The sequence below is a fragment of the Nerophis ophidion genome, linkage group LG05 (genome assembly GCF_033978795.1).
Source record: "Nerophis ophidion isolate RoL-2023_Sa linkage group LG05, RoL_Noph_v1.0, whole genome shotgun sequence".
NCBI lineage: Eukaryota > Metazoa > Chordata > Actinopteri > Syngnathiformes > Syngnathidae > Nerophis > Nerophis ophidion.
This window is the reverse complement of record NC_084615.1, coordinates 45,795,852-45,823,180: the sequence shown is the minus strand read 5'-3', so window position 1 is coordinate 45,823,180 and position 27,329 is coordinate 45,795,852. Positions and strand designations below refer to the sequence as shown.

Below are 27,329 nucleotides of genomic sequence, written 5' to 3'. Positions count from 1 at the left end.
GTGTTTAAAGGTGATTACGTGCACACCAGTCAACAAAGCCTGAGATGACTTCTTGGTATTCCTACTCGCTCCACTCAGACACACATCCCACCACTGCGGAGTAGTCTGAGAACTTTGGCAGATTTTGACTTAATCAGATTAATCACACTCTAATTCTGATTAATCATGATTGATTAAAGATTGCTTGAATAAAAATATTTCAAAATAATTTTGGATATTAATGGTAACCTAACTCTCGCCAGATCCATGTAGTTCGCTGAGCTCCACAAAACAATCTGGGACTTCTCAATAGGAGATGTATTTCAGAAGGCGGGGGCTTGTAAAAAAAAAAAAAAATCATTGTATGTGATTGGATAAACAACTTGTTCGTTATCTTGAATGAGGTGCTACTTCAACCACTCACATCGAAATCAACCCGTGACGCTGATGAGAGCGACTCTGGGAAATCCAAAACGGAACAGCCGACATATTGGAAAACGACAAAGCGAAAATAATAATTAATTAATTTAAAGGATTAATATTCAATAGTTTAAAAAAAAAAACAATTGCAAAAGCAGAATCAATGTCAGCACATGACTCCTCGCTGCTTGCCGCCATCGATGTTTGAATCAAACAGTCGCTTCGGCGCTACGTCACATCTATGAAATCCCGCCCGGCGATCCTGATTGGTTCATTATTTTTTGCTATCTTGAAGGAGTTTGCATTGCCCTTGAGCCCAGATCCTTGTGTGGAGTTCAGCAAACTAGAAGGATCTGGCGAGGTTAGCAATTTGGTAGTCAGAATGTAATTTTTTCTAAAAGTACTGCAAGTCATTGATTTGCTCAAAACTTGGTGACAGCAAGTACAGTAAGAATTAGGTGCACACTTGTTTTCTTAAATATAAATATTTCCTGCTTAATAAAAAAATACATGTTTCTTTAACAGGGGTAGGACTTAAAACAGCATAAATTCTGTGTGCAGCTTTATGATAGAGCAGGTATGCAACTTGCATGACTATGAAAACTACTGTGACAAAAAGAGAGGTGAGATATTTATTTCACTCATATGACTGGCAACATTTAAATTGTGCTTTATTTATGAAGGAGATCTCCATTCAGTGAGATTATTGTCTTTATATGATGTGTTATGTATCAATAAATAAAATCATCACACACAATTACAGCTCATTAAAGTGGAATAAATAGTTATTAGCCACTAATAGTTTGAACCAACATACTTGTCGCCTACCTAAGAGTGCTAACTGGATGTGTAATATCCTCATTGCATGACGACATGTGCTGGACCTTGGACCAACTGCACTCAGTAATGAAACAAACACTCACAAAGATATTGCACTTATTACAACCATAGACAACAGAACAATTCTATTTTAACTTTTATACGCTTACTTTAGGTATCTGCTGCACTGACAAGATGTTGGTGAATGTAGCGAAACTGCCGAGTCAAAACTTTCTTATGACATCACAATTTACCTTTTTTCTTTTATCCCGGGAACATGATAACTAAATAATTGGCTCTGTTGGCCACTTACTTAATAAAAACACTGAATAGAATAGAATAGAATACAATACAATTGAAAGTACTTTATTGATCCCTAGGGGAAATTCAGCACCACAGTTCTCTCATAATAAACAATAAACACTTAAGTATTTTTTACATTATTCACATGTGAATATTATAAATACAGTTTATTATACAGCATTATTCATATGTGAATAATATGAATACTATATATTATACATTCAAGTACAGTCAAAAAGGAACATATGCATTATACAGTCTGATGGCTGTCAGTATGAAAGACTTCCTGTGTCTTTTCATGTTGCATAAACAAAGTGCATCTCTTGACAGCTCAATACAGAACACATACTTTTATTTCTAAATACGATTTTATTTTTCAAGGGATGTTTGGGAATAACCTGACTCTCGCCAGATCCTTGTAGTTCGCTGAGCTCCACACAAGGATCTGGGCTCGAGGGCAATGCAAACTCCTTCGGGTGGGATTTCATAGATGTGACGTAGCGACGAAGCGACTGTTTGATTCAAACAACAATGGCAATACGGAGCGAGGAGTCGTGTGCTAACATATATATATATATATATATATATATATATATATATATATATATATATATATATATATATATATATATATATATATATATATATATATATATGTAGGTGTGGGAAAAATCACAAGACTACTTCATCTCTACAGAACTGTTTCATGAGGGGTTCCCTCAATCATCAGGAGATTTGGGAACCCCTCATGAAACAGTTCTGTAGAGATGAAGTAGTCTTGTGATTTTTCCCACACCTACATATTGCGCTCTACCATGGTATCGAGCACTATTCTCTGGATATTCCAATCAAGACATATATATATATATATATATATATATATATATATATATATAATGTACTTATGTATATATATATATATATATATACATATATAATGTACTTATGTATATGCTCCTCTCTGAGCTGCCACCTTATGGTGGTAGAGGAGTTTGCGTGTCCCAATGATCCTAGGAGCTATGTTGTCCGGGGGCTTTAAGCCCCCTGGTAGGGTCTCCCAAGGCAAACTGGTCCTAGGTGAGGAACCAGACAAAGAGCAGCTTGAAAACCTCTATGAAAAGTAAAAACAAAGGACCCAGATTTCCCTTGCCTCACCGGGGCCCCCCTCTGTAGCCAGGCCCTGAGGTGGGGGACGATGGCGAGCGCCTGGTGGCCGGGCCCTTACCCATGGGGCCCGGCCGGGCACAGCCCGAAGAGGCAACGTGGGTCCCCCCTCCAATGGGCTCACCACCCATAGCAGGGGCCATAGAGGTCGGGTGCAATGTGAGCTGGGCGGCAGCCGAAGGCAAGGCACTTGGCGGTCCGATCCTCGGCTACATAAGCTCGCTCTTGGGACGTGGAACGTCACCTCACTGGGGGAAAGGAGCCTGGGCTAGTGCGCGAAGTAGAGAAATTCCGGCTGGATGTAGTCGGACTCATTTCGACACACAGCAAGGGCTCTGGAACCACTTCTCTTGAAAGGGGCTGGACTCTCTTTCACTCTGGCGTGGCCGGCAGTGAGAGGCGACGAGCTGGGGTGGCAATTCTCGTTGCCCCCCGACTCAAAGCCTGCACGTTGGAGTTCAACCCAGTGGACGAAAGGGTAGCCTCCCTCCGCCTTCGGGTGGGGGGACGGGTCCTGACTGTTGTTTGCGCTTATGCACCAAACAGCAGTTCAGAGTACCCACCCTTTTTGGGCACACTCGAGGGAGTACTGGAAAGTGCTCCCCCGGGTGATTCCCTTGTCCTACTGGGGGACTTCAACGCTCATGTTGGCAACGACAGTGAAACCTGGAGAGGCGTGATTGGGAAGAATGGCCGCCCGGATCTGAACCCGAGTGGTGTTTTGTTATTGGACTTCTGTGCTCGTCACAGTTTGTCCATAACAAACACCATGTTCAAGCATAAGGGTGTCCATATGTACACTTGGCACCAGGACACCCTAGGCCGCAGTTCCATGATCGACTTTGTAGTTGTGTCATTGGATTTGCGGCCTCATGTTTTGGACACTCGGGTGAAGAGAGGGGCGGAGCTTTCTACCGATCACCACCTGGTGGTGAGTTGGCTGTGATGGTGGGGGAAGATGCCGGACAGACCTGGCAGGCCCAAACGCATTGTGAGGGTTTGCTGGGAACGTATGGCAGAGTCTCCTGTCAGAGAAAGTTTCAATTCCCACCTCCGGAGGAACTTCGAACATGTCACGAGTGAGGTGCTGGACATTGAGTCCGAGTGGACCATGTTCCGCACCTCTATTGTCGAAGCGGCTGATCGGAGCTGTGGCCGCAAGGTAGTTGGTGCCTGTCGGGGCGGCAATCCTAAAACCCCTTGGTGGAGACCAGCGGTGAGGGATGCTGTCAAGCTGAAGAAGGAGTCCTATCGGGTCCTTTTGGCTCATAGGACTCCGGAGGCAGTGGACAGGTACCGACAGGCCAAGCGGTGTGCAGCTTCAGCGGTCGCACAGGCAAAAACTCAGACATGGGAAGAGTTTGGGGAAGCCATGGAAAATAACTTCCGGATGGCTTCGAAGCGATTCTGGACCACCATCCGCGGCCTCAGGAAGGGGAAGCAGTGCACTGTCAACACCGTGTATGGTGCGGATGGTGTTCTGCTGACCTCAACTGCGGGTGTTGTGGATAGGTGGAAGGAATACTTCGAAGACCTCTTCAATCCCACCAACACGTCTTCCTATGAGGAAGCAGTGCCTGGGGAATCTGTGGTGGACTCTCCTATTTCTGGGGCTGAGGTTGCCGAGGTAGTTAAAAAGCTCCTCGGTGGCAAGGCCCCAGGGGTAATAAGACCCGCCCGGAGTTCCTTAAGGCTCTGGATGCTGTGGAGCTGTCTTGGTTGACAAGACTCTGCAGCATCGCGTGGACATCGGGGGCAGTATCTCTGGATTGGCAGACCGGGGTGGTGGTCCCTCTCTTTAAGAAGAGGGACCGGAGGGTGTGTTCCAACTATCGTGGGATCACACTCCTCAGCCTTCCCGGTAAGGTTTATTCAGGTGTACTGGAGAGGAGGCTACGCCGGATAGTCGAACCTCGGATTCAGGAGGAACAGTGTGGTTTTCGTCCTGGTCGTGGAACTGTGGACCAGCTCTATACTCTCGGCAGGGTTCTTGAGGGTGCATGGGAGTTTGCCCAACCAGTCTACATGTGCTTTGTGGACTTGGAGAAGGCATTCGACCGTGTCCCTCGGGAAGTCCTGTGGGGAGTGCTCAGAGAGTATGGGGTATCGGACTGTCTTATTGTGGCAGTCCGATCCCTGTACAATCAGTGTCAGAGCTTGGTCCTCATTGCTGGCAGTAAGTCGGACACGTTTCCAGTGAGGGTTGGACTCCGCCATGGCTGCCCTTTGTCACCGATTCTGTTTATAACTTTTATGGACAGAATTTCTAGGCGCTGTCAAGGCATTGAGGGGTTCCGGTTTGGTGGCCGCGGGATTAGGTCTCTGCTTTTTGCAGACGATGTGGTCCTGTTGGCTTCATCTGGCCGGGATCTTCAGCTCTCACTGGATCGGTTCGCAGCCGAGTGTGAAGCGGCCGGAATGAGAATCAGCACCTCCAAATCTGAGTCCATGGTTCTCTCCCGGAAAAGGGTGGAATGCCATCTCCGGGTTGGGGAGGAGACCCTGCCCCAAGTGGAGGAGTTCAAGTACCCAGGAGTCTTGTTCACGAGTGGGGGAAGAGTGGATCGTGAGATCGACAGGCGGATCGGTGCGGCGTCTTCAGTAATGCGGACGTTGTACCGATCCGTTGTGGTGAAGAAGGAGCTGAGCCGGAAGGCAAAGCTCTCAATTTACCGGTCGATCTACGTTCCCATCCTCACCTATGGTCATGAGCTTTGGGTCATGATCGAAAGGACAAGATCACGGGTACAAGCGGCCGAAATGAGTTTCCTCCGCCGTGTGGCGTGGCTCTCCCTTAGAGATAGGGTGAGAAGCTCTGTCATCCGGGAGGAACTCAAAGTAAAGCCGCTGCTCCTCCACATCGAGAGGAGCCAGATGAGGTTGTTCGGGCATTTGGTCAGGATGCCACCCGAACGCCTCCCGAGGGAGGTGTTTAGGGCACGTCCAACCGGTAGGAGGCCACGGGGAAGACCCAGGACACGTTGGGAAGACTATGTCTCCCGGCTGGCCTGGGAACGCATCCAGAGCCTTAAGGAACTCCGGGCGGGTCTCGTCCACCCCTGGGGCCTTGCCACCGAGGAGCTTTTTAACTACCTCAGCGACCTCAGCCCCAGAAATAGGAGAGTCCACCACAGATTCCCCAGGCACTGCTTCCTCATAGGAAGACGTGTTGGTGGGATTGAGGAGGTCTTCGAAGTATTCCTTCCACCTATCCACAACATCCGCAGTCGAGGTCAGCAGAACACCATCCGCACCATACACGGTGTTGATAGTGCACTGCTTCCCCTTCCTGAGGCGGCGGACGGTGGTCCAGAATCGCTTCGAAGCCGTCCGGAAGTCGTTTTCCATGGCTTCCCCGAACTCTTCCCATGTCCGAGTTTTTGCCTCCGCGACCGCTGAAGCTGCACACCGCTTGGCCTGTCGGTACCTGTCCACTGCCTCCGGAGTCCTATGAGCCAAAACGACCCGATAGGACTCCTTCTTCAGCTTGACGGCATCCCTCACCGCTGGTGTCCACCAAGGGGTTTTAGGATTTCCGCCCCGACAGGCACCAACTACCTAGCGGGCACAGCTCCGATCTGCCGCCTCAACAATAGAGGTGCGGAACATGGTCCACTCGGACTCAATGTCCAGCACCTCCCTCGTGACATGTTCAAAGTTCTTCCGGAGGTGGGAATTGAAACTTTGTCTGACAGGAGACTCTGCCAAACGTTCCCAGCAGACCCTCACAATGCGTTTGGGCCTCCCAGGTCTGTCCGGCATCCTCCCCCACCATCGCAGCCAACTCACCACCAGGTGATGATCGGTGGAAAGCTCCGCCCCTCTCTTCACCCGAGTGTCCATAACATGAGGCCGCAAATCCGATGACACAACTACAAAGTCGATCATGGAACTGCGGCCTAGGGTGTCCTGGTGCCAAGTGCACATATGGACACCCTTATGTTTGAACATGGTGTTTGTTATGGACAAACTGTGACGAGCACAAAAGTCCAATAACAAAACACCACTCGGGTTCAGATCCGGGCGGCCATTCTTCCCAATCACGCCTCTCCAGGTTTCACTGTCGTTGCCAACGTGAGCGTTGAAGTCTCCCAGTAGGACAAGGGAATCACCCGGGGGAGCACTTTCCAGTACTCCCTCGAGCGTTCCCAAAAAGGGTGGGTACTCTGAACTGCTGTTTGGTGCATAAGCACAAACAACAGTCAGGACCCGTCCCCCCACCCGAAGGCGGAGGGAGGCTACCCTTTCGTCCACCGGGTTGAACTCCAACGTACAGGCTTTGAGCCGGGGGGCAACAAGAATTGCCACCCCAGCCCGTCGCCTCTCACTGCCGGCAACGCCAGAGTGGAAGAGGGTCCAATCCCTCTCGAAAGAAGTGGTTCCAGAGCCCTTGCTGTGCGTCGAAGTGAGTCCGACTATATCCAGCCGGAATTTCTCGACTTCGCGCACTAGCTCAGGCTCTTTCCCCCCCAGTGACGTGACGTTCCATGTCCCAAAAGCTAGCTTCTGTAGCCGAGGATCGGACCGCCAAGTGCCCTGCCTTCGGCTGTCGCCCAGCTCACAATGCACCCGACCTCTATGGCCCCTGCTATATATATATATATATATATATATATATATATATATATATATATATATATATATATATATATATATATATATATATATATATATACGCAATAAAAACAAGTAAACTAAGTTCTTTTAATGGCGATTTTCAAGCGCGCATCCGTCTTGACTAATTTTTTTACACCAAGGCCATTCCGTAGCGTTGGGGAATGTAAGAGGGCGAGTGTGATGGTCAAATGCAGAAGATAATCTGTGTATGACAATCATTGGTACTTTAACTTTTTAACATTAATAGCGTGCAGTTACTGTTGAGCCACAAACTCGAAAATAGCGAGCAGAAATGCACGAAGAAATGGAGACATTATGGAAATCTCAGATTCAAAGGCATGGCAAGTCGTTCTACTGACAAGAGAAGACCATTTTTATCTGCAATCGCTCTGAGGCAACATCATTGGAGCGAACGCCTGCTAGCGCCTTTGCCGTTTTTAGAGAGGAGGAGCATCACGTCTGTGTTTACATTACATTGGAGTGCATGAATAACATACAGTTTAGAATGTTTCACTAACTGCTTTTTGTAAGATGGAATTAATGCCCAACAAAAAAAAAAAGACGGTAGTCAGGAAGTTTAGGGTCACTGTTACATAAAACAAATGTTGTCTGGCAGATTAAAATAAAGTGTATATTTTTTAATAACCTGTTCTGATTGATAGTCCGCTATTACAGAATATTTACCAGGCTGAATATTACATTTTTATAATACATAGAGAATGTTAAAACATTGCCATTCAGAGATATGAATACCAATAACTTGTACAAGATGTAATGTACAGAATATAAGAAGAATTTATTCAGGTAGAAATATGACGGATTACACTCACAAAAATCGTAGACAATCAAGCCACTATCGTAACTACACAATGACAAAAGTACTGCAGACAATGTATGCAGTCATTCATTCAAGGGCTTTACTGTGGGTTTAAGGGTACAAGCACCTTTTCTTTGTGATACGTGCATGTTCTCCCAGTCTACGCCTCGAAGGTAATGCGTTTTTATTTTACACACCAACAAAAATGTAAAATGTCCCCAGAATGCAGCCTGGTTGCAATCCGCCACAGGCAGCACACAATGGCCGCCCAAAGAATTGACATTATCACTAAGCCGAGTTTAAGCCTGTGAATACCTGTCGTTAGCACATGCATGTTTTCTGATGATTACAGGTGTAATCATGCATTATGTCTCCTGTGGTGGTGCAGCAGGGACACTTTGGCTTGGCCTTTACTGGCCGCTGCCAAAATCATCAGGTGTGTTTTGTCCACTCAGGAACACTTGCACTCTTTCAGCAATAATGTCACCTTTGACATTTATGGGCTTAACGACGCAGACATTTTAATTTCAAGTCAGTTTAAAAGGAAACCAGTTGGTTAACTGGGCAGAGTTAACTAAGAGTACTCACTATAATTGTCCTCGAGGGGGTGGCCAAACGTTTTTAACTTAGGACAACACACTAAAAACTTGTGCTAGAGTGAGCAAATGAGGCATGACCTTTTTCACTGTAACTGCATTGTAAACAATCATGGTGTCAATTGTGTAGAATTTCTTAATTGTTTCATAGAATGGTATTGTGTGTGCTATTTGCATCAAATGTTCTGCAAACATTGCTCTTCAACACATCAAACCTTATCAGCTAGCATCGCTACCGCAGTGTTTTGAAAGCCTGCAAATATGCCTGCTGCTAAAGAAGCTGCTCCAAGGCCTGCTGCAAAGAAAAAAATTGCAAAAACTAGTCATATCTACATTTACAATACAATAGATATAAATAGGTTAATCGGTTATCGGTATCAGCTAAACATTTTTTTTATCGTTAATCTCCAGTTTTTAAAATGTTAACTTATTTGTTACTAATTGCTTCTATTCTATTTACTCTTTCATGCCACTCTGTCCGTGTTTCTTGGCAATATTTTATTGAATATGTACAGTGGGCCATTTAAAAATTAGCTGCAGGCCCCTGGGCCACACTTTGCAGACCCCTGCTCTAGGCTATCTTGACAATTATCTTTTTGATTTTTACTTTCAAAATTAGCACATGTCATTTCTAACATGCAATAACAAAAATAAGTTATCACAATAAAAACTTATATCTTGGTACTTTGGTAGTAACAACTGAAGAGACATACGCCAAATCTTTGAATGTGATCAGGCAGATTTAACATAACTTCCAGTGATTAAATGTTTTTTGTAATGATTAATGTGACTTAAATCAGTATTTCATCAATAGATGGTACAGTTCAAAATGACAATCTTGTCTTTTGTTAAGTCCTACTCAGTGTTTACACTGTAAGTATCGTACTTTTTACACACCGGCTGTTTGATTGTAACGTGCACCTTGATTGTAGTTTTCATTACCAAATTTGGAAGTGTGAAAATTGCCATGTAAAATCACCAATGCTAAACGGTCCCATTTATATGGCATTGCAAATGTAAATTAGTATCGAGCTAAGTGCTTTCTTTCAGGCATGCTTGCTTGGTTTGCGTGCAAAATTATGATGTTACAGTGGCCGTGCGTAACCCAAGGGTCCCTGGTTCAATCCCCACCCAGTACCAACCTCGTCACGTCCGTTGTGTCCTGAGCAAGACCCTTCACCCTTGCTCCTGATGGGTGCTGGTTAGTGCCTTGCACGGCAGCTCCCTCCATCAGTGTGTGAATGTGTGTGTGAATGGGTAAATGTGGAAGTAGTGTCAAAGCGCTTTGAGTACCTTGAAGGTAGAAAAGCGCTATACAAGTACAACCGATTTATCATTTATCATTTTTAAGGGCTGAGTTCGTTCTGAGTGCTTGTTTTCTTCACCAAGTGGAGCATTATTTTGAGACCAAATTAAGCCCTCATGTAATCATAAAATCCATCAATTGTCTACCCTTTCGGGGTTGTGGGTGGTGCTGGAGCCTATCCCAGTTGCACAAGGCCGGAGACAGTGTACACCCTGGACAAGTCGCCACCTCATCACAGGGCCAACACAGATAGACAGACAACATTCACACTCACATTCACACACTAGGGACCATTTAGTGTTGCCAATCCACCTATCCCCAGGTTCATGTCTTTGGAGGTGGGAGGAAGCCGGAGTACCCGGAGGGAACCCACTCAGTCACGGGGAGAACACGCAAACTGCACACCGAGGCTGGGGATCGAACGCAATACATTTGTGTCATGACTAACAAGTTTATTCACTATACGTTAATTTAATTCTGCTATTGAACAAACACATTCAAATGCTGAGAGCAATGCACTTAGTGATTCCTCTTTTACCCTGTTTGGAGGCGACAGACAAGGAAAACAAACAATCAAAGATGGCAAATTTTCCAAGTATTTGAGTTAATTTTAATCTATTGTTCAATTAAATGATTGAGGCCAATTAGGGTATAGCCTGCAGGAGCTTACTTTATTGTTAATTTTGTTATTTTTGCACTAGAAATTAATAATTAAACAACCTGTTTATCATGTTTTTTATTTAATATTCCAAAACATGCATCTAAATAAAGTCTAGTTTGACTATAGTATTACATTTTTTTCCCCATATATAAAAGAAGGAGAAAAAATACCCACACTGGTAGGAGAGAAAACAATCGGTCGGTTGGCTCTGCCAACATGTTTGTCCCTTATATATTTTTTAGGAGTTGGTAACCATAGGGACGACTTACATTAACAGGATGCTGAGATTGACTAGCTCGACACATTTTAAGAGGGAATAACAATTGGCTAGTCATTTAATCGGTTGATGCTATTGTTGTACTGTTTAATTGACAGTTGACGATTGGTAACGTTTATTTCCAAATGTATTTTTTATTTTAATAATTAATTAAATCAATGAACATTTTTTTGGTCTCAGATAGTAAAACGTGACTGATTTGTGTGATTTATATTACCTAAATATTACTTATTATAATGACACTCAAATTCAGGGGCGGAGGTCTCCAAAACATTGCATTCCCCAGGCCTCGTGTTAAGTTGACAGCCAACTTGCATACTAGACTCTCACACACTTAACCGCGTAAAATGAGATTTTGAGAGTGGCGCACCAACCGGAATAAAGCATGTCAGTGAATATGTCCCTGTGTTCCGCTGTTGTGCTGAAAGAGGAACTTGAGCCTCGTCTGCTCTCTTCTCTCGCTGGCAGAGAGGAATTGGCTGTGTTTAGTTCAGTATTCTTGTGAGACACAAGCGGTATCAGTGCCATCTCTACCCTCCACCTGATCCTCTCCCCAACCTTCTGTTCCTGCTTCCAACCCACTTTGGCAGACTCTTCCTTTCTTTGTTCATCATCGAGCACCCTTCTAGTTTTACGGGCATCATTTAGTAGAAGAGAAACATTCGGGTTGAGTATGTATATAATTTATTCTGGACCGCAGATGTTTCCTTACTGACCTCTACTCCTGCCGTTAATCAGGGCACACTGCAGATTTATTTTTGGAAAAACTGGCTAACCTCAAACCTAAACTTTCTGGTGAAAGGTCTGGACCCAACATCTGAAAAAGGTAGAATAGCCACGGAGAATCTGAGCAGAGAGAAGTGGTTGTAGCGATGAAAGCTCCTTCCAGGCTTCATGCCGAGGTTGAGTAAGCCGTGACATTTCCACTTTGCTCATATTGATCACCAGCCAGACTTCCATCTGCCTTCCCAGTCTGTGGCGAAGCTCTATACCCAGACTGCGGCTTGTTATGATGAATGGGCCAAAAATCAAAGACGTGAAAACCCAGTTCAGATCCTCCGTATAGCCACGCTCCATTTAATACTCCCGCTTCTCAGGTCGGGGAGAAAAATCCGCCCCTCAGCTAAGGCCTGATAGTCGATGATAACCGCGACCTGTAGACGTGAGTTTTGATGGCAAATAGGTCAAATCATCCAAGATTACGTCTGCTGAATGTCTGTGTGAGATTTCTCAATGCCGCTTTTGAGCCTTTCAGTTGAGTCATTATCAAGTCCTCCGGGCCTCAATCGGCGGATCAGGAGGGGAGCCCACATGCGGATGAGAGGCAGTGGCGAAGGCTCAGAGGAAAACTCTTCCGCTTTTAGCGAGCTGACGGGCGGTTACCTGGGATTAGGTCACACTCCATTTGTCGAGCCGCACATCAAAGTTTGCCTGTGGTATCGCTTGATAAGATTACAGCGAAGCACGTAGCGGGAGGTCCGACCCCGTCTCAGCCTTGTGTCGGCAAGAAGGATGCCGCCTCACCTCGGTCGCCCTTTGTCGTTTTTGACAAACCGATCAAAAGAACGCCAGGAAGCGATGCCACTGACACGACAAGTTGAAAGCAAACACAGAATCGGCGAGATTCCTTACAATTCTTTGAAATGAAAGTGCAGGTCAAGTTGCATACGGGAGATCACCTCCCACTTAGGAGACAGCTGTTGTGTGATTAAAGAACGTAGAGTAGAACATTCTCACATTCCTTCCGCAGCAATGAGACAAAGACGCCACCATCGATGCAGCTCTGCCTTCTTGGCAGTAACTGTCGGTGCATTTGGAACGAAGCGAGGGTGAACTGGTTGCTGAGGGTGTCATCATCCGCCAAGTTTCACATCAAAGCTCGGTGCCAGACAAGAGGTCTTGCCGAGGGGAGTTGGGTTGAGACCGAGTCTCGGTAAAACAATATCGCACTGTTTTTTTTTCTTACCCCAGACAGAAATATGATAAAGTGAAGCATATTGAGACGTAATTGAGGCGGCAGCGAACAAACAAAAGAACTATCTCTGATAGCTCTGGAAACAAAGACAAATTAATCGTCTTAAATAATTAATTGTAATTTTAATTTGACACGTAAATCTGTTATTGAAAGTAATTATTGATGTTATGATTTAATGAGGGCAGCACGGTGGAGCAAGGGTTAGTGCATGTGCCTCACAATACGGAGGTCCTGAGTAGTTTTTAATTTTCCTGAAGGAACTCTCCTGAAGGAATCAATAAAGTACTATCTATCTATCTAGTCCTGGGTTCAATCCCGGGGTCGGAATCTTTCTGTGTGGAGTTTGCTCCCGTGACTCTCCCCGTGACTGCGTGGGTTCCTCCCACTTCCAAAGACATGCACCTGGGGATAGGTTGATTGGCAACACTAAACGGCCCGTAGTGTGTGAATGTGAGTGTGAATGTTGACTGTCTATCTGTGTTGGCCCTGTGATGAGGTGGAGACATGTCCAGGGTGTACGCCGCCTTCCGCCCGAATACAGCGGAGATAGGCTCCAGCACCCCCCGCAACCCCGAATGGGACAAGCGGTAGGAAATGGATGGATGGATGGATGATTTAATGATTAATTTCATGATTTAATTAATTATTGACACATTTATTTATTGTAAAGTATGTATTTATTATTAATATTATGTCCCATTTTTATATATTTTTTTTAAGGATGGCGTGGCTTGGTTGGTTGAGCGGCCGTGCCTGCAACCTGAGTGCCATCCTAGTCACGTCCATTGTTTTTTTGAGCAAGACACTTCACCCTTGCTCCTGATGGGTTAAGCCCGGTTAGGGCTTTGCATGGCAGCTCCCACCATCAGTGTGTGAATGGGTGAATGTGGAAATGTGTCAAAGCGCCTTGAGTACCTTGAAGTTAGATAAATGCTATACAAGTATAACCCGTTTACCATTCACCATTTATTTAATTTTGTCCAAGTTGGCCCTGTCAGCACTCAAAAATGTCTTCTATCCGTCAAACTCAGCCGTCAAAGTTAGTGGGCGGGTTCTAACACTTGATTGGTTACCATGCTCTTCCACTTGTCACTTGTCCAAGCGGAGGTGGTGGTCCACAGCTTGGTCTAAAGGTGCTGAAATAACTCAAGACAACTTCGACCGCTATATGCTCTGGGTCAGCAGGTCCGCATTCACGTACTCCACAAGAACTAAAATATCTACCACCAAGTCACAAAAAAGTACGAATGTATCCTCTTTGAAAGATTTCCAAAGTTCCATGCTTCAGACAAAAGCGATAATTGGACTAGATTCCTTTTAGTCCCACCTACTGACTTTGACGGGTGAATTTGACGAATAAAAAATGTCATAGAGCGCTCACACACAGGTTTTTGAATTTTAAAATAATCAATTAAACCACGAAAGAATGAAATCAAAACTAAATTAAATTCATAAATAATTATGTTAAACTGTTCTAGAAACAGGCTTCACGGTGGCAGAAGGGTTAGTGCGTCTTCCTTACAATACGAAGGTCCTGCAGTCCTGGGTTCAAATCCAGGCTCAGGATCTTTCTGTGTGGAGTTTGCATGTCCTCCCCGTGAATGCGTGGGTTCCCTCCGGGTACTCCGGCTTCCTCCCACCTCCAAAGACATGCACCTGGGGATAGGTTGATTGGGAACACTAAATTGACCCTAGTGTGTGAATGTGAGTGTGAATGTTGTCTGTCTATCTGTGTTGGCCCTGCGATGAGTTGCCGACTTGTCCAGGGTGTACCCCGCCTTCCGCCCGATTGTAGCTGAGATAGGCGCCAGCACCCTCCGTGACCCCAAAAAAGGGAATAAGCGGTAGAAAATGGATGGATGGATGTTCTAGAAACTACAGTACTTATCATTTATTAATGACACATTTAAACAATTTTTTTTAGTTGTATTTTGTTTTTGTCCCATTTGGCCCTTTATAGACCTTCTCTTTGTTCTATCCTAGAATGAGTACTAAAAATCAATGCGGTACCAAAGCTATTATTTACAGCAATTGTGTCAAAAATCAAGGTCTGTGGGCCAGACCTAGATCGCCACATTGTTTTACATGGCTCTCAAAAGTCTGGAATTAATCTGTCAATATATCACTTTATCTTTCATACTAAACATATACGTCCTCTGTATTTTGACAAAAACTATTTTTAAACCTAAATATTATCTGATCATGTAAAAAACAATATGTTAACATATATTCCACACATATTTTATTAAAATAAAAATAAAATAAATATATCACCCTTACTTATGATTGTTAAAAAAAAGGTATGTATATAAATACAATTTATGATTTCATAATTATACATATATGTTATATTAAAATGTATATATTACCACTTTATATGGAATTTAAATGAATTGTGTATATATAATATATATATATATATATATATACATGTGTACAAATGTATATGTTTGATTTAAATGTTAAACTGTGTATATGAGACGTGTGCTACATATATGTTGCTTATATATTGTTTAAAAAAAAAGTAATATAAGTGAAGCATGTTTTAGATTTTATATATTTTGAACCTTGTTCTTGTTGTGATGGGGTAGGTTTATATAAGCGTTGCTTCAACCTACACCCTTTCGGCTCAATCATTGCTCAAATGAGTGTTTTGGGTTTTTTTTTCTTTTCTTGTTGTTGTTCTTTGTTTTATGTGAAGATTGCCGAAATAAAATACATTGATTGATTGATTGAAGGTATGTCGATAAAAAATGTAATATTCAAATGCATTGGCATTAGTGTAATAACACCATGAAGCGAGTATATTCTCTCCTAATACATTATTTATTAAATGTGATCTATATTTAATGTTGAAAGCAGTCTACTGAGGGCAGCACAAACTGCGACGTGAATGAAAATTAAAAATCAATCAATGATTATTTATATAGCCCTAAATCACTAGTGTCTCAAAACTGATATATACTATCTATAATCTTTAAACACAGGCAGAAATTCTGGCTAATTTAGGTAGGAGTGTCCTAATCCATTAAAGATGTCGGATATAGTTCCGATATCAGTAAAAAACAAGAATTTAAATATTTCGGCTGGCATCACATCTTTGTGATAAAATCTCCGATACAAGCGGTTCAGCAATCAAAGGCAAATCAGGGCAAGAAAAAACTCAACCCAATGGGAACAACGTGAAAACATTAAAGTCACATCTTAAGTGAACAGGAAGCCAGTGCAGGTGAGCCAGTATAGGTGTAATATGATCGAACTTTCTTGTCTTTGTCAAAAGTCTGTATTTTGTAACAACTTTAATAATTTAATGCTAGACATGGAGAGATCCGGATATAATATGTTACAGTAATCAAGACGGGATGTAACGAACGCATGAATAATTATCTTAGCATCGGTGGTAGACAAAATGGGACAAATTTCAGCGATCATATGGCGAAAGAAGTCTGTTTTAGCAACACTCCCAATGTGTGACTCAAACGAGAGAGTTGGGTCAAAGATAATACCGAGATCCTTTTAACGAGTCACTTTGTGTAATTGTTTTGTTGTCAAATGTTAAGGTCCTTAGTGCCTTAGACCCATAATCATCGATCATTTCCGTTTTGTTAGCATTAAGATGCAAAAAGTTGCTGGACATCCATTGTTTAATTTCATTTAGACACGCCTCCAGGTGACCACAATCTGATGTGTTGGTCAACTTTAGGGGCATGTAGAGTTGGGTGTCTTCTGCATAACAGTAAAAGCAAACACTGTATTTGCGTATGATGTCACCTAGTAGCAGCATATAGATGCTGAAGAGTGCGGGGCCAAGAACCGAATCCTGTGGAACTCCGAATGTTACATTAACATACTCCGAGGTGAAATTGTTATGGGAGACGCACTGCATCCTGTCAGTAAGATAGGAGTTAAACCAAGAAAAGGCTAAGTCTGACATACCCATACGTGTTTTGAGACGTTCAAATAGAATGTTATGATCGACGGTATCGAAAGCAGCACTAAGATCAAGTAGCAGCAGCATGGATGATGCAATAGAATCCATTGTTCGCAATAGATGAACTTAAGTCCCTTTTGCGAGGACTGTTACAGAGTGATTTGCCCTGAAACTGGTCTGAAAGGGTTCACAAAGATTGTTAGATACTAAGTGTTTATTTAGCTGTTGTGCAACATTTTTTTTCGAGATAAAGGGAACATTGGACGGTAGTTTAACATGAGGTCAGGATTGGGGTTAGGTCTTTTGAGAAGATGATGAATAACCACTTTTTTAAATGCTAGAGGAACAGTACCAGAGGAAAGTGGTAAGTGAATAATATTTAGCACTGATGGTCCCAATATTACAAAAAACTCCTTGATAAGTTTCCCAGGAAGTGGGCCGTTTGCGTTCCAGCTTTCTACATGATAGTTTGAGAGCTCTGGTTTCTTCTGTAACCCAGGGGTTACACCTTATAAGGACCTTTTTTAGCTTTAGCGGTGCTATACTATCAATGGCGTTGCGCAGGGTATCGTTAAATTTGTTAGTGAGGTTATCGATGAAGCCTACATCATTTGGGAATGGTGCCAATACCAAGGGCAATAGGCCAGAGTCGTAGTTGTGACAGCATTAATGTTGCGGCTGCTGAAGCATTACTTCTTAGTAGCTTGTTGACAATGAGTCAGAACTTCAAATTTTATAAGGTAGTTATGGGACATTACTTTAGTGCACGGGATTACATAACTTTGGAGATTGTGACACCACAGACAAGGACTAAATCTATCGTACTACCGTTCCGATGCGTGGGTTCATTTATTATTTGTGTGAGACCACAGCTATCAATTATAGTCTGGAGCGCCACGCAAGGAGGGTCTGATGGGGTATACATACGGATATTAAAATCCCCCATTATAATGATGTTATCTGAATGCATCACTAGATCAGCAACAAACTCTGAAGATTCACTGATAAAGTCTGAATAGGGCCCAGGGGTACGATAGATAAAAACCAGATAGAGAGGTAGCGGTGTGACAAGACTCATAGTAAGCACCTCAAATTATTTTTATTCATTACTTAGGTTAGGGCTAAGGTTACGGTTTTCATTGGATATTAGTGCGAGCCCTCCACCCCAACGTGTTTACTTGTGCAAAGCTGGACAGCCAGTTAACATCTAGATGGCCTCCAATAAGCACATATTTAAGTGAAGTCATTTACAAAAGTTAAACATGGTAGGCTGTAGGCTACCAGGTACTAGTAGCCACACAACAGCTAAGCACAAAATAGCACACAAGCTAGACATTCATAACAGGTTTCATTAATTGAACAATATTGCAGTCTAAAACCTGCGATGAGGTGGCGACTTGTCCGGGGTGTACCCCCCCTTCCGCCCAATTGTAGCTGAGATAGGTGCCAGCGCCCCCCGCGACCCCAAAATGGAATAAGCGGTAGAAAATGGATGGATGGATGCAGTCTAAAACAAAACAGTGTTTTAAGTAGAATCAAGTCGTTTTCCAGGAAGCTGTTTTAAACAGCAGGTAGTTTCAACATTGTGACTAATTTGAACTTTTATGAGCTAAGGCATAATTCACCTCAGTGCAGAGACCCCACCGGACTTAAAAATACATCACTTTGGCTTGACGTGAGTTTGACCTTCCCTGGCGCTTCTTGGCTTTGAATGTTGGATGAAGACGAAAATTGGAAATGCAGGAGTCAAAAGGTGAATACCTGAATGAATATATGAACATCCCAGTAAAGGTGATGATATAGTTTAGGAGACCTCGTTAATATAATTATACTATTTAAGGATACAAGCAACAATGGTAGAAGCAGGGGCATGGGACAGTAGGACTAGCTGGGGATGTCGGGCCCCTGGGCTTTTGTAAAGTTTGAAAGGTTCTTTCACTGAAAAAATGCCTTAAATATGTCTGTCATAAAAGAAAAAAACAACATAAAATGTTTTTTATAAATAAATAGACATGAAAGTTCAATAATAATGATGCTTGAATTTAATCAAAATTGTTTAAGACTTCCCAACCAACCTTCCTGTCAAAAATGAAAAATGGTTCAACACAGATATCATAAAGTAATCTAAGATCATCTTCAAGCATTCACATCCAGGACAAGCATTTTGGAACAATATTGAAATTATTGAAGAAAACTATAAATTAGGCCTGTCAAATTATGTGTTTTTTTTCTATTCAGATTAATCACATTTTGGAATTTGGATTAATCATTAATTAATCACAGGTGATCACTCGCTTCCATTATTAAAATTTGCTTAAGAAAAGCCCCGATATTTATACACAAATGCAATTGTATTGTCAAAATGTCATCCAGGATAATTTTCAAACATTTAACTTGAATGTTTATTTATTTGCAAAAAATCCTGTAACAGTTTTATATAAAGTTCTTCCCGGCTGTATTTTGGGGGTGAAATGTAGCAGTGATCACACCAGTCGGAGTCGCCTCACTCACCTTTGTACTGACGAATGCATTGATCTGATCACTGACCGCACACCGGTTGAGGTAAAAAAAACTTCTACGGTTATAATAAATTGCGTGATTGATCTAAGTATGCTCATGATTAATGCACTATTTTTTTTGTGATTAATCTCATGAGTTAACTCGTTAGTTTTAACAGCCCTTGTAAAAACACACTAAATGTACTAAAGTTTTACATTACTGTGGTGCATTCAAGGACCCTCCAATAAAGTCAGGAAGAGAGGTGTGTCACCAGTTCTTAAAGACAGTGGGAGGCTTAACCCCTCAGCAGATGCACTCCAAAAAATTCACACCATTACCTCAATTTACTTTCTCAATTGGTTGTGTGACAAAAGTCTTAACCCAAAACATTCATATTGATTGATTGATTGATTGATACTTTTATTAGTAGATTGCACAGTACAGTACATATTCCGTACAATTGACCACCGATGGTAACACCCGAATAAGTTTTTCAACTAAGTCAGGGTCCACGTTAATCAATTCATGGTACAAATATATACTATCAACATAATACAGTCATCACACAAGTTAATCATGATAGTATGTACATTGAATTATTTACATTATTTACAATCCGGGGGTGGGATGAGGAGCTTTGGTTGATAACAGAACTTCAGTCATCAACAATTGCATCAACAGAGAAATGTGGACATTGAAACAGTGTAGGTCTTATTTAGTAGAATATGTACAGCCAGCAGAGAACATAGTGAGTTGACATAGCATAAGAACAAGTATATACATTAGAAGTACATTTGAGTTGTTTATAATCCGGGGAGTTGGGATGTGAATGGAGGAGGGTATTAGTAAAGTGTTGAAGTTGCCTGGAGGTGTTGTTTTAGAGCGGTTTTGAAGGAATATAGAGATGCACTTACTTTTGTACCTGTTGGGAGTGCGTCCCACATTGATGTGGCATAGAAAGAGAATGAGTTAAGACCTTTGTTAGATCGAAATCTGGGTTTAACGTGGTTTGTGGAGCTCCCCCTGGTGTTGTGGTTATGGCGGTCATTTAAGGAAGTAATTTGACATGTACTTCGGTATCAAGGAGGTGTAGCGGATTTTATAGACTAGGCTCAGTGCAAGTTGTTTTACTCTGTCCTCCACCCTGAGCCAGCCCACTTTGGAGAAGTGGGTTGGATTGAGGTGTGATCTGGGGTGGAGGTCTAAAAGTAACCGGATTATCTTATTCTGGGATGTTTGGAGTCTAGATTTGAGGGTTTTGGAGGTGCTGGGGTACCAGGAGGTGCAAGCGTAATCGAAGAAGGGTTGAATGAGAGTACCCGCTAGAATCCTCAAGGTGCTTTTGTTGACCAGAGAGGAGATTCTGTAGAGGAATCTCGTTCTTTGGTTGACCTTTTTGATCACCTTGGTTGCCATTTTATCACAGGAAAGATTAGCCTCTAGAATGGAACCTAGGTAGGTGATCTCATCCTTCCTGTTGATAACAATGTCACCCACTTTTATAGTGAAGTCACTGACCTTCGTAAGTTTGATATGGGACCCAAATAGGATGGATTCCGTTTTACCTAAGTGTATGGATAGCTTGTTGTCAGCGAGCCAGGTGCAAATATTAAGGAGTTCAGCACTGAGGATTTGTTCCACCTGTGACTTGTCCTTGCCGGATACCAGCAGGGCCGAGTCATCCGCAAACAGGAACAATTCACAGTGGCATGCTGATGGCATGTCATTTACGTATATTAGTCTCCTATTGAAATAAGAATGAGTAATTATTACATTTTAACAGAAGTGTAGATAGTACATGTAGAAACAGGAAGTAAGCAGGTAAACAGTAAAGGAACAAGTAGATTAATAATTATTTTTCTATCACTTGTCCTTAATAAGGTTGACAAAATAATAGAATGATAAATGACACGATATGTTACTGCATACGTCAGCAGACTCATTAGGAGCCTTCGTTTGCTTACTTAGTACTAAAAGACAAGTTGTCTTGTACGTTCACTCTTTTATTTAAGGACTTAACTGCAATAAGAAACATATGTTTAATGTACCCTAAGATTTTTTGTAAAATAAAGCCATTTATGCAATTTTTTGTGGTCCCCTCTTTTTAGAAAAGCACCGAAAAGTATCCAAATAATTTTAGTACCCGCACCAAAATATTGGTATCGTTACAACACTAATTTGGATGAATAATGATCTAAATTCATATTTTGGCCTCTTAAAAGGTCCCGTCAGGGGTCTTTTATGTTGGGTCTGAGAATTTGGTGCTACGCCCCTGGCTAGAACTGTTTGTCATTCCTCACTTGCTAAGCTAATTGTTTTTCCACTTGAAGGAACTCTAAACGCCTTCCTGAAGCAAAAGGGCCAGATGACCTCGGACAGCCCGGTGTGGTCGCTAAGCGGCAACCAAGGGGAGCGATGGAAACAGGCCAAAGTGAGCGTCCATCCCACAGCGTCTTTCCAGGTAAGGAGCACTTTGATAAGTAACTCTTCAAAAAGTTGTTTTCTTTGGCTTCTGTTTATTGTCATGTGGTGAAGTATTGGCTTCCTTGAGGGTCTGTGTATCGATAAAAGCTCTTCCCGTTATTTGAAATTGTGCAGGGAAGTGGACAGGATCCATACGCTTCACAGCCAAAGAGGCAATATTACTCCCGCTTTGGCATCAAGAGGCCTCATCTGGCTATTAATATACAACAGCGGTATTCTTCATTGTTATTTTTCATGGTTATTCTTCAAGGTTTTTACGACTGCAGTTGTGGAAAAAAATTGTGCTTTCCTGCTGAATGTCAAACACTGACCATTCGCTCTTGACAAAGCTTCTCAATGCAATCCCAAACAATTGATCAGTAGGAGATGGAAAAAGGCTAAAGTTAACACCTGAGTCACCCTTGACCAAAAAATTAACAGTTTCTTCGTCTTTTTTCCATCTTCGACATTTCCATTTTATCCTCCGGGTATTGTGGCCGTTTTCATGACTAGCGTATATATTGCATATTAATAAAGACAGAGATGCAAAATAGATTGCACGCCTCATTCTGCTCACTTAACAGACGCAATCCACTTTGCACACATTTAGTAGATTAGCTCTGTGTGTGCTATCAAGTTTACACATGCTTTAGTACACTCAAACATTTAGTTAATCAGGATCGATGGAGAAGAGGATTGTACTTTGTCAGGCATCTCTGCCTTCAGACCTGTAAAACTTGGGTGTCCCACCTGAAGACTAAGCTCCTGCTTGTAGATCTTGACCACAACAAGGTAGCAATCTCTCAGGGAGAAAGTAGAAAATAAAAGTTAAATAAATATAAATAAAAATAAATATCCTTTATTCACATTTTATCAATCATCACAACATTTATTTTAACATGATGGTCTAATTCTTAAACAAAATTTAACCTATTAGACTTCACACACAGTAGTCAATATTTACATAACTGAAAAGTACAGTAGTCTTATGAATAAGAAAAAAACATTCTTATCAAAGTTCCTGTATTCGCCACTATTTACACAGAGAAACCTCACAGCACTGCCTACACTCGGGACATTTCACGTTGTGTTTTAAAGTACCAGCTCACTAACTAGGAGTCATCAGGTACACCTGTTGTTTTAAATAACTGGTGTCAAACTCAAGGCCCGAGGGCCATACCACTTCACTTAACGTGGCCCTTCAAAGACTGGAAATAATGTGCTTTATTAATGTACTTTCTAGCTAAATGTATTTGTTCTTTTAATTTTAACAGAAAAAAAAATATTACAATTTTATTAGAGGTGGGAATCTTTACCTCACGATTTGATTCCGGTTCTTGGGATGGCGATTTGACTCAACACGTTTCCTGTTGTAAATTATTTGATACATACATTTTAGTATAGCTCGGTTGGTAGAGCGGCCGTGCCAGCAACTTGAGGGTTGCAGGTTCAATCCCCGCTTCCGCCATCCTAGTCACTGCTGTTGTGTCCTTGGGCAAGACACTTTACCCACCTGCTCCCAGTGCCACCCACACTGGTTTGAATGTAAAAATTAGATATTGGGTTTCACTATGTAAAGCGCTTTGAGTCACTAGAGAAAAAGCGCTATATAAATAGAATTCACTTCACTTCACTACAAAAATCTTTTCAAAACAAAAGCTCCTCTTGGCTGCTGAAATATGATTTATACGCATATTGTTGGCCTAAAAATGTCTTTTTAAAAATGTGTTTATTTTTTTATTTAAAAAAATCCCAGAATGTTAATCTAATCAAAGACAATAGAACAAACCTAAATCAAACCCAATCCAAACTTTCAGGTACTAAAAATTTACAAAGTTATTGAGAAAACATAAAAATATACTAAAAAAAGGAACAATTAAAATTTGCTAAATAACTGTATCAGTAATGACAAAGATAGCAATATGTTTTAATGTTTTTAATCCAAAAAAAGATTATTAAAAAAATTATATTTCGTTAAAAAATGTTTTTAAAAATCATTGATTCTTGACAATTTTGAATCGATTTAGAAGCGGAATAAATATAATATTGCGATTTCAATGGGAATACATTTTTTTTTAGCACCCTGCTGTATCTTGTAAACTTTATTATTTGTTATGCAGCAAAATATCCCAAGCCTTTTCTTTCTTTGGTTATCAAAAAAAAATACTTACTATTTCTAAGCAAGTTATCCATCAAACTGTTGGTGAGGTGATCAAGAGTGATGGGTCAAATGCAGAGAATAATTTCGCCACAAATAGTAGTGTGTGTGACAATCATTGGCACTTTAACTTTTTAAATGATAATAAACAAAATTTCCGCTGCAAACGAGACTATTATACATGTATATTTATAAATATTACCCGTTAGAAGCGGCCCTCCCCAAGGTAGCCATAACTCATCATCATCATCATCATCATCATCATCATCATCATCATTTATTTTTATTCCTTTCATGAAAATGCATTCATACAAGCCACATACAATTGACACTCTCATTGTTTTTTTGTTTCTTATACATTTCCACGATCAGAAATGTATAAGCCTAATATTGACCCGAACCTAATATTAATTTGTTAAATTAATAATAACATATTTGTGATTAACACATGGTTTTATATCATTTGACAAGGAAGGAAACTGTTAGTAGGTTGGATATAATTATTGATTATGATCAAAATCAAGTGTAAGTTCACTAATGCAGGGTTAATATTGGAGTGGTCCCCTGTCTCCTCTATAGTGGTCAAAAAGGTTAAGAACCCCTACTATATACAATGACCCTGCAGTGCACTGCAGATGGAAATTAGCCTTTGGCTACAATCTGTCACATTAACATTTGGTATGTCCATTACTGTGCTTTGCCCCATGTACTATAACAAAGGAGTTTTAATATACATCTATTAACAAGCTTATTGGTGTGTTTAGTGGGACAGGCAAAAGTTCCATCCATCCATCCATCATCTTCCGCTTATCCGAGGTCGGGTCGCGGGGGCAACAGCCTAAGCAGGGAAACCCAGACTTCCCTCTCCCCAGCCACTTCGTCTAGCTCTTCCCGGGGGATCCCAAGGCGTTCCCAGGCCAGCTGGGAGACATAGTCTTCCCAACGTGTCCTGGGTCTTCCCCGTGGCCTCCTACCGGTTGGACGTGCCCTAAACACTTCCCTAGGGAGGCGTTCGGGTGGCATCCTGACCAGATGCCCGAACCACCTCATCTGGCTCCTCTCGATGTGAAGGAGCAGCGGCTTTACTTTCTCCCGGATGGCAGAGCTTCTCACCCTATCTCTAAGGGAGAGCCCCGCCACACGATGGAGGAAACTCATTTCGGCCGCTTGTACCCGTGATCTTATCCTTTCGGTCATGACCCAAAGCTCATGACCATAGGTGAGGATGGGAATGTAGATCGACCGGTAAATTGAGAGCTTTGCCCTCCGGCTCAGCTCCTTCTTCACCACAACGGATCGGTACAACGTCCGCATTACTGAAGACGCCGCACCGATCCGCCTGTTGATCTCACGATCCACTCCTCCCTCACTCGTGAACAAGACTCCTAGGTACTTGAACTCCTCCACTTGGGGCAGGGTCTCCTCCCCAACCCGGAGATGGCATTCCACCCTTTTCCGGGCGAGAACCATGGACTCGGACTTGGAGGTGCTGATTCTCATTCCGGTCGCTTCACACTCGGCTGCGAACCGATCCAGCGAGAGCTGAAGATCCCGGTCAGATGAAGCCATCAGGACCACATCATCTGCAAAAAGCAGAGACCTAATCCTGCGGTCACCAAACCGGAACCCCTCAACGCCTTGACTGCGCCTAGAAATTCTGTCCATAAAAGCTATGAACAGAATCGGTGACAAAGGACAGCCTTGGCGGAGTCCAACCCTCACTGGAAATGTGTTCGACTTACTGCCGGCAATGCGGACCAAGCTCTGGCACTGATCGTACAGGGAACGGACCGCCACAATAAGACAGTCCGATACCCCATACTCTCTGAGCACTCCCCACAGGACTTCCCGAGGGACACGGTCGAATGCCTTCTCCAAGTCCACAAAGCACATGTAGACTGGTTGGGCAAACTCCCATGCACCCTCAAGAACCCTGCCGAGAGTATAGAGCTGGTCCACAGTTCCACGACCAGGACGAAAACCACACTGTTCCTCCTGAATCCGAGGTTCGACTATCCGACGTAGCCTCCTCTCCAGTACACCTGAATAAACCTTACCGGGAAGGCTGAGGAGTGTGATCCCACGATAGTTGGAACACACCCTCTGGTCCCCCTTCTTAAAGAGAGGAACCACCACCCCGGTCTGCCAATCCAGAGGTACCGCCCCCGATGTCCACGCGATGCTGCAAAGTCTTGTCAACCAAGACAGCCCCACAGCATCCAGAGCCTTAAGGAACTCCGGGCGGGTCTCGTCCACCCCTGGGGCCTTGCCACCGAGGATTTTTTTAACTACCTCAGCGACCTCAGCCCCAGAAATAGGAGAGTCCACCACAGATTCCCCAGGCACTGCTTCCTCATAGGAAGACGTGTTGGTGGGATTGAGGAGGTCTTCGAAGTATTCCTTCCACCTATCCACAACATCCGCAGTTGAGGTCAGCAGAACACCATCCGCACCATACACGGTGTTGATAGTGCACTGCTTCCCCTTCCTGAGGCGGCGGACGGTGGTCCAGAATCGCTTCGAAGCCGTCCGGAAGTCGTTTTCCATGGCTCCCCCGAACTCCTCCCATGTCTGAGTTTTTGCCTCCGCGACCGCTGAAGCTGCACACCGCTTGGCCTGTCGGTACCTGTCCACTGCCTCCGGAGTCCTATGAGCCAAAAGGACCCGATAGGACTCCTTCTTCAGCTTGACGGCATCCCTCACCGCTGGTGTCCACCAAGGGGTTTTAGGATTGCCGCCCCGACAGGCACCAACTACCTTGCGGCCACAGCTCCGATCTGCCGCCTCGACAATAGAGGTGCGGAACATGGTCCACTCGGACTCAATGTCCAGCACCTCCCTCGTGACATGTTCAAAGTTCTTCCGGAGGTGGGAATTGAAACTTTGTCTGACAGGAGACTCTGCCAGACGTTCCCAGCAGACCCTCACAATGCGTTTGGGCCTCCCAGGTCTGTCCGGCATCCTCCCCCACCATCGCAGCCAACTCACTACCAGGTGGTGATCGGTAGAAAGCTCCGCCCCTCTCTTCACCCGAGTGTCCAAAAGATGAGGCCGCAAATCCGATGACACAACTACAAAGTCGATCATGGAACTGCGGCCTAGGGTGTCCTGGTGCCAAGTGCACATATGGACACCCTTATGTTTGAACATGGTGTTTGTTATGGACAAACCGTGACGAGCACAAAAGTCCAATAACAAAACACCACTCGGGTTCAGATCCTGGCGGCCATTCTTCCCAATCACGCCTCTCCAGGTTTCACTGTCGTTGCCAACGTGAGCGTTGAAGTCTCCCAGTAGGACAAGGGAAACACCCGGGGGAGCACTTTCCAGTACTCCCTCGAGTG

At 43.1% G+C, this 27,329-nt stretch overlaps 1 protein-coding gene across 6 annotated transcripts in view; it reads left to right on the top strand.

Annotated features, from left to right (window-relative positions):
* LOC133553186 (MAM domain-containing glycosylphosphatidylinositol anchor protein 2-like) overlaps positions 1-27,329 on the top strand; it is a 557,311-nt gene that overhangs the window by 510,709 nt on the left and 19,273 nt on the right. For all 6 annotated transcript variants that reach the window (XM_061901111.1, XM_061901109.1, XM_061901107.1 and 3 more), the window contains one exon: positions 21,695-21,825. In XM_061901111.1, coding sequence (XP_061757095.1) covers positions 21,695-21,825 — 131 coding nt within the window. The remainder of the gene's footprint in view (positions 1-21,694; positions 21,826-27,329) is intronic.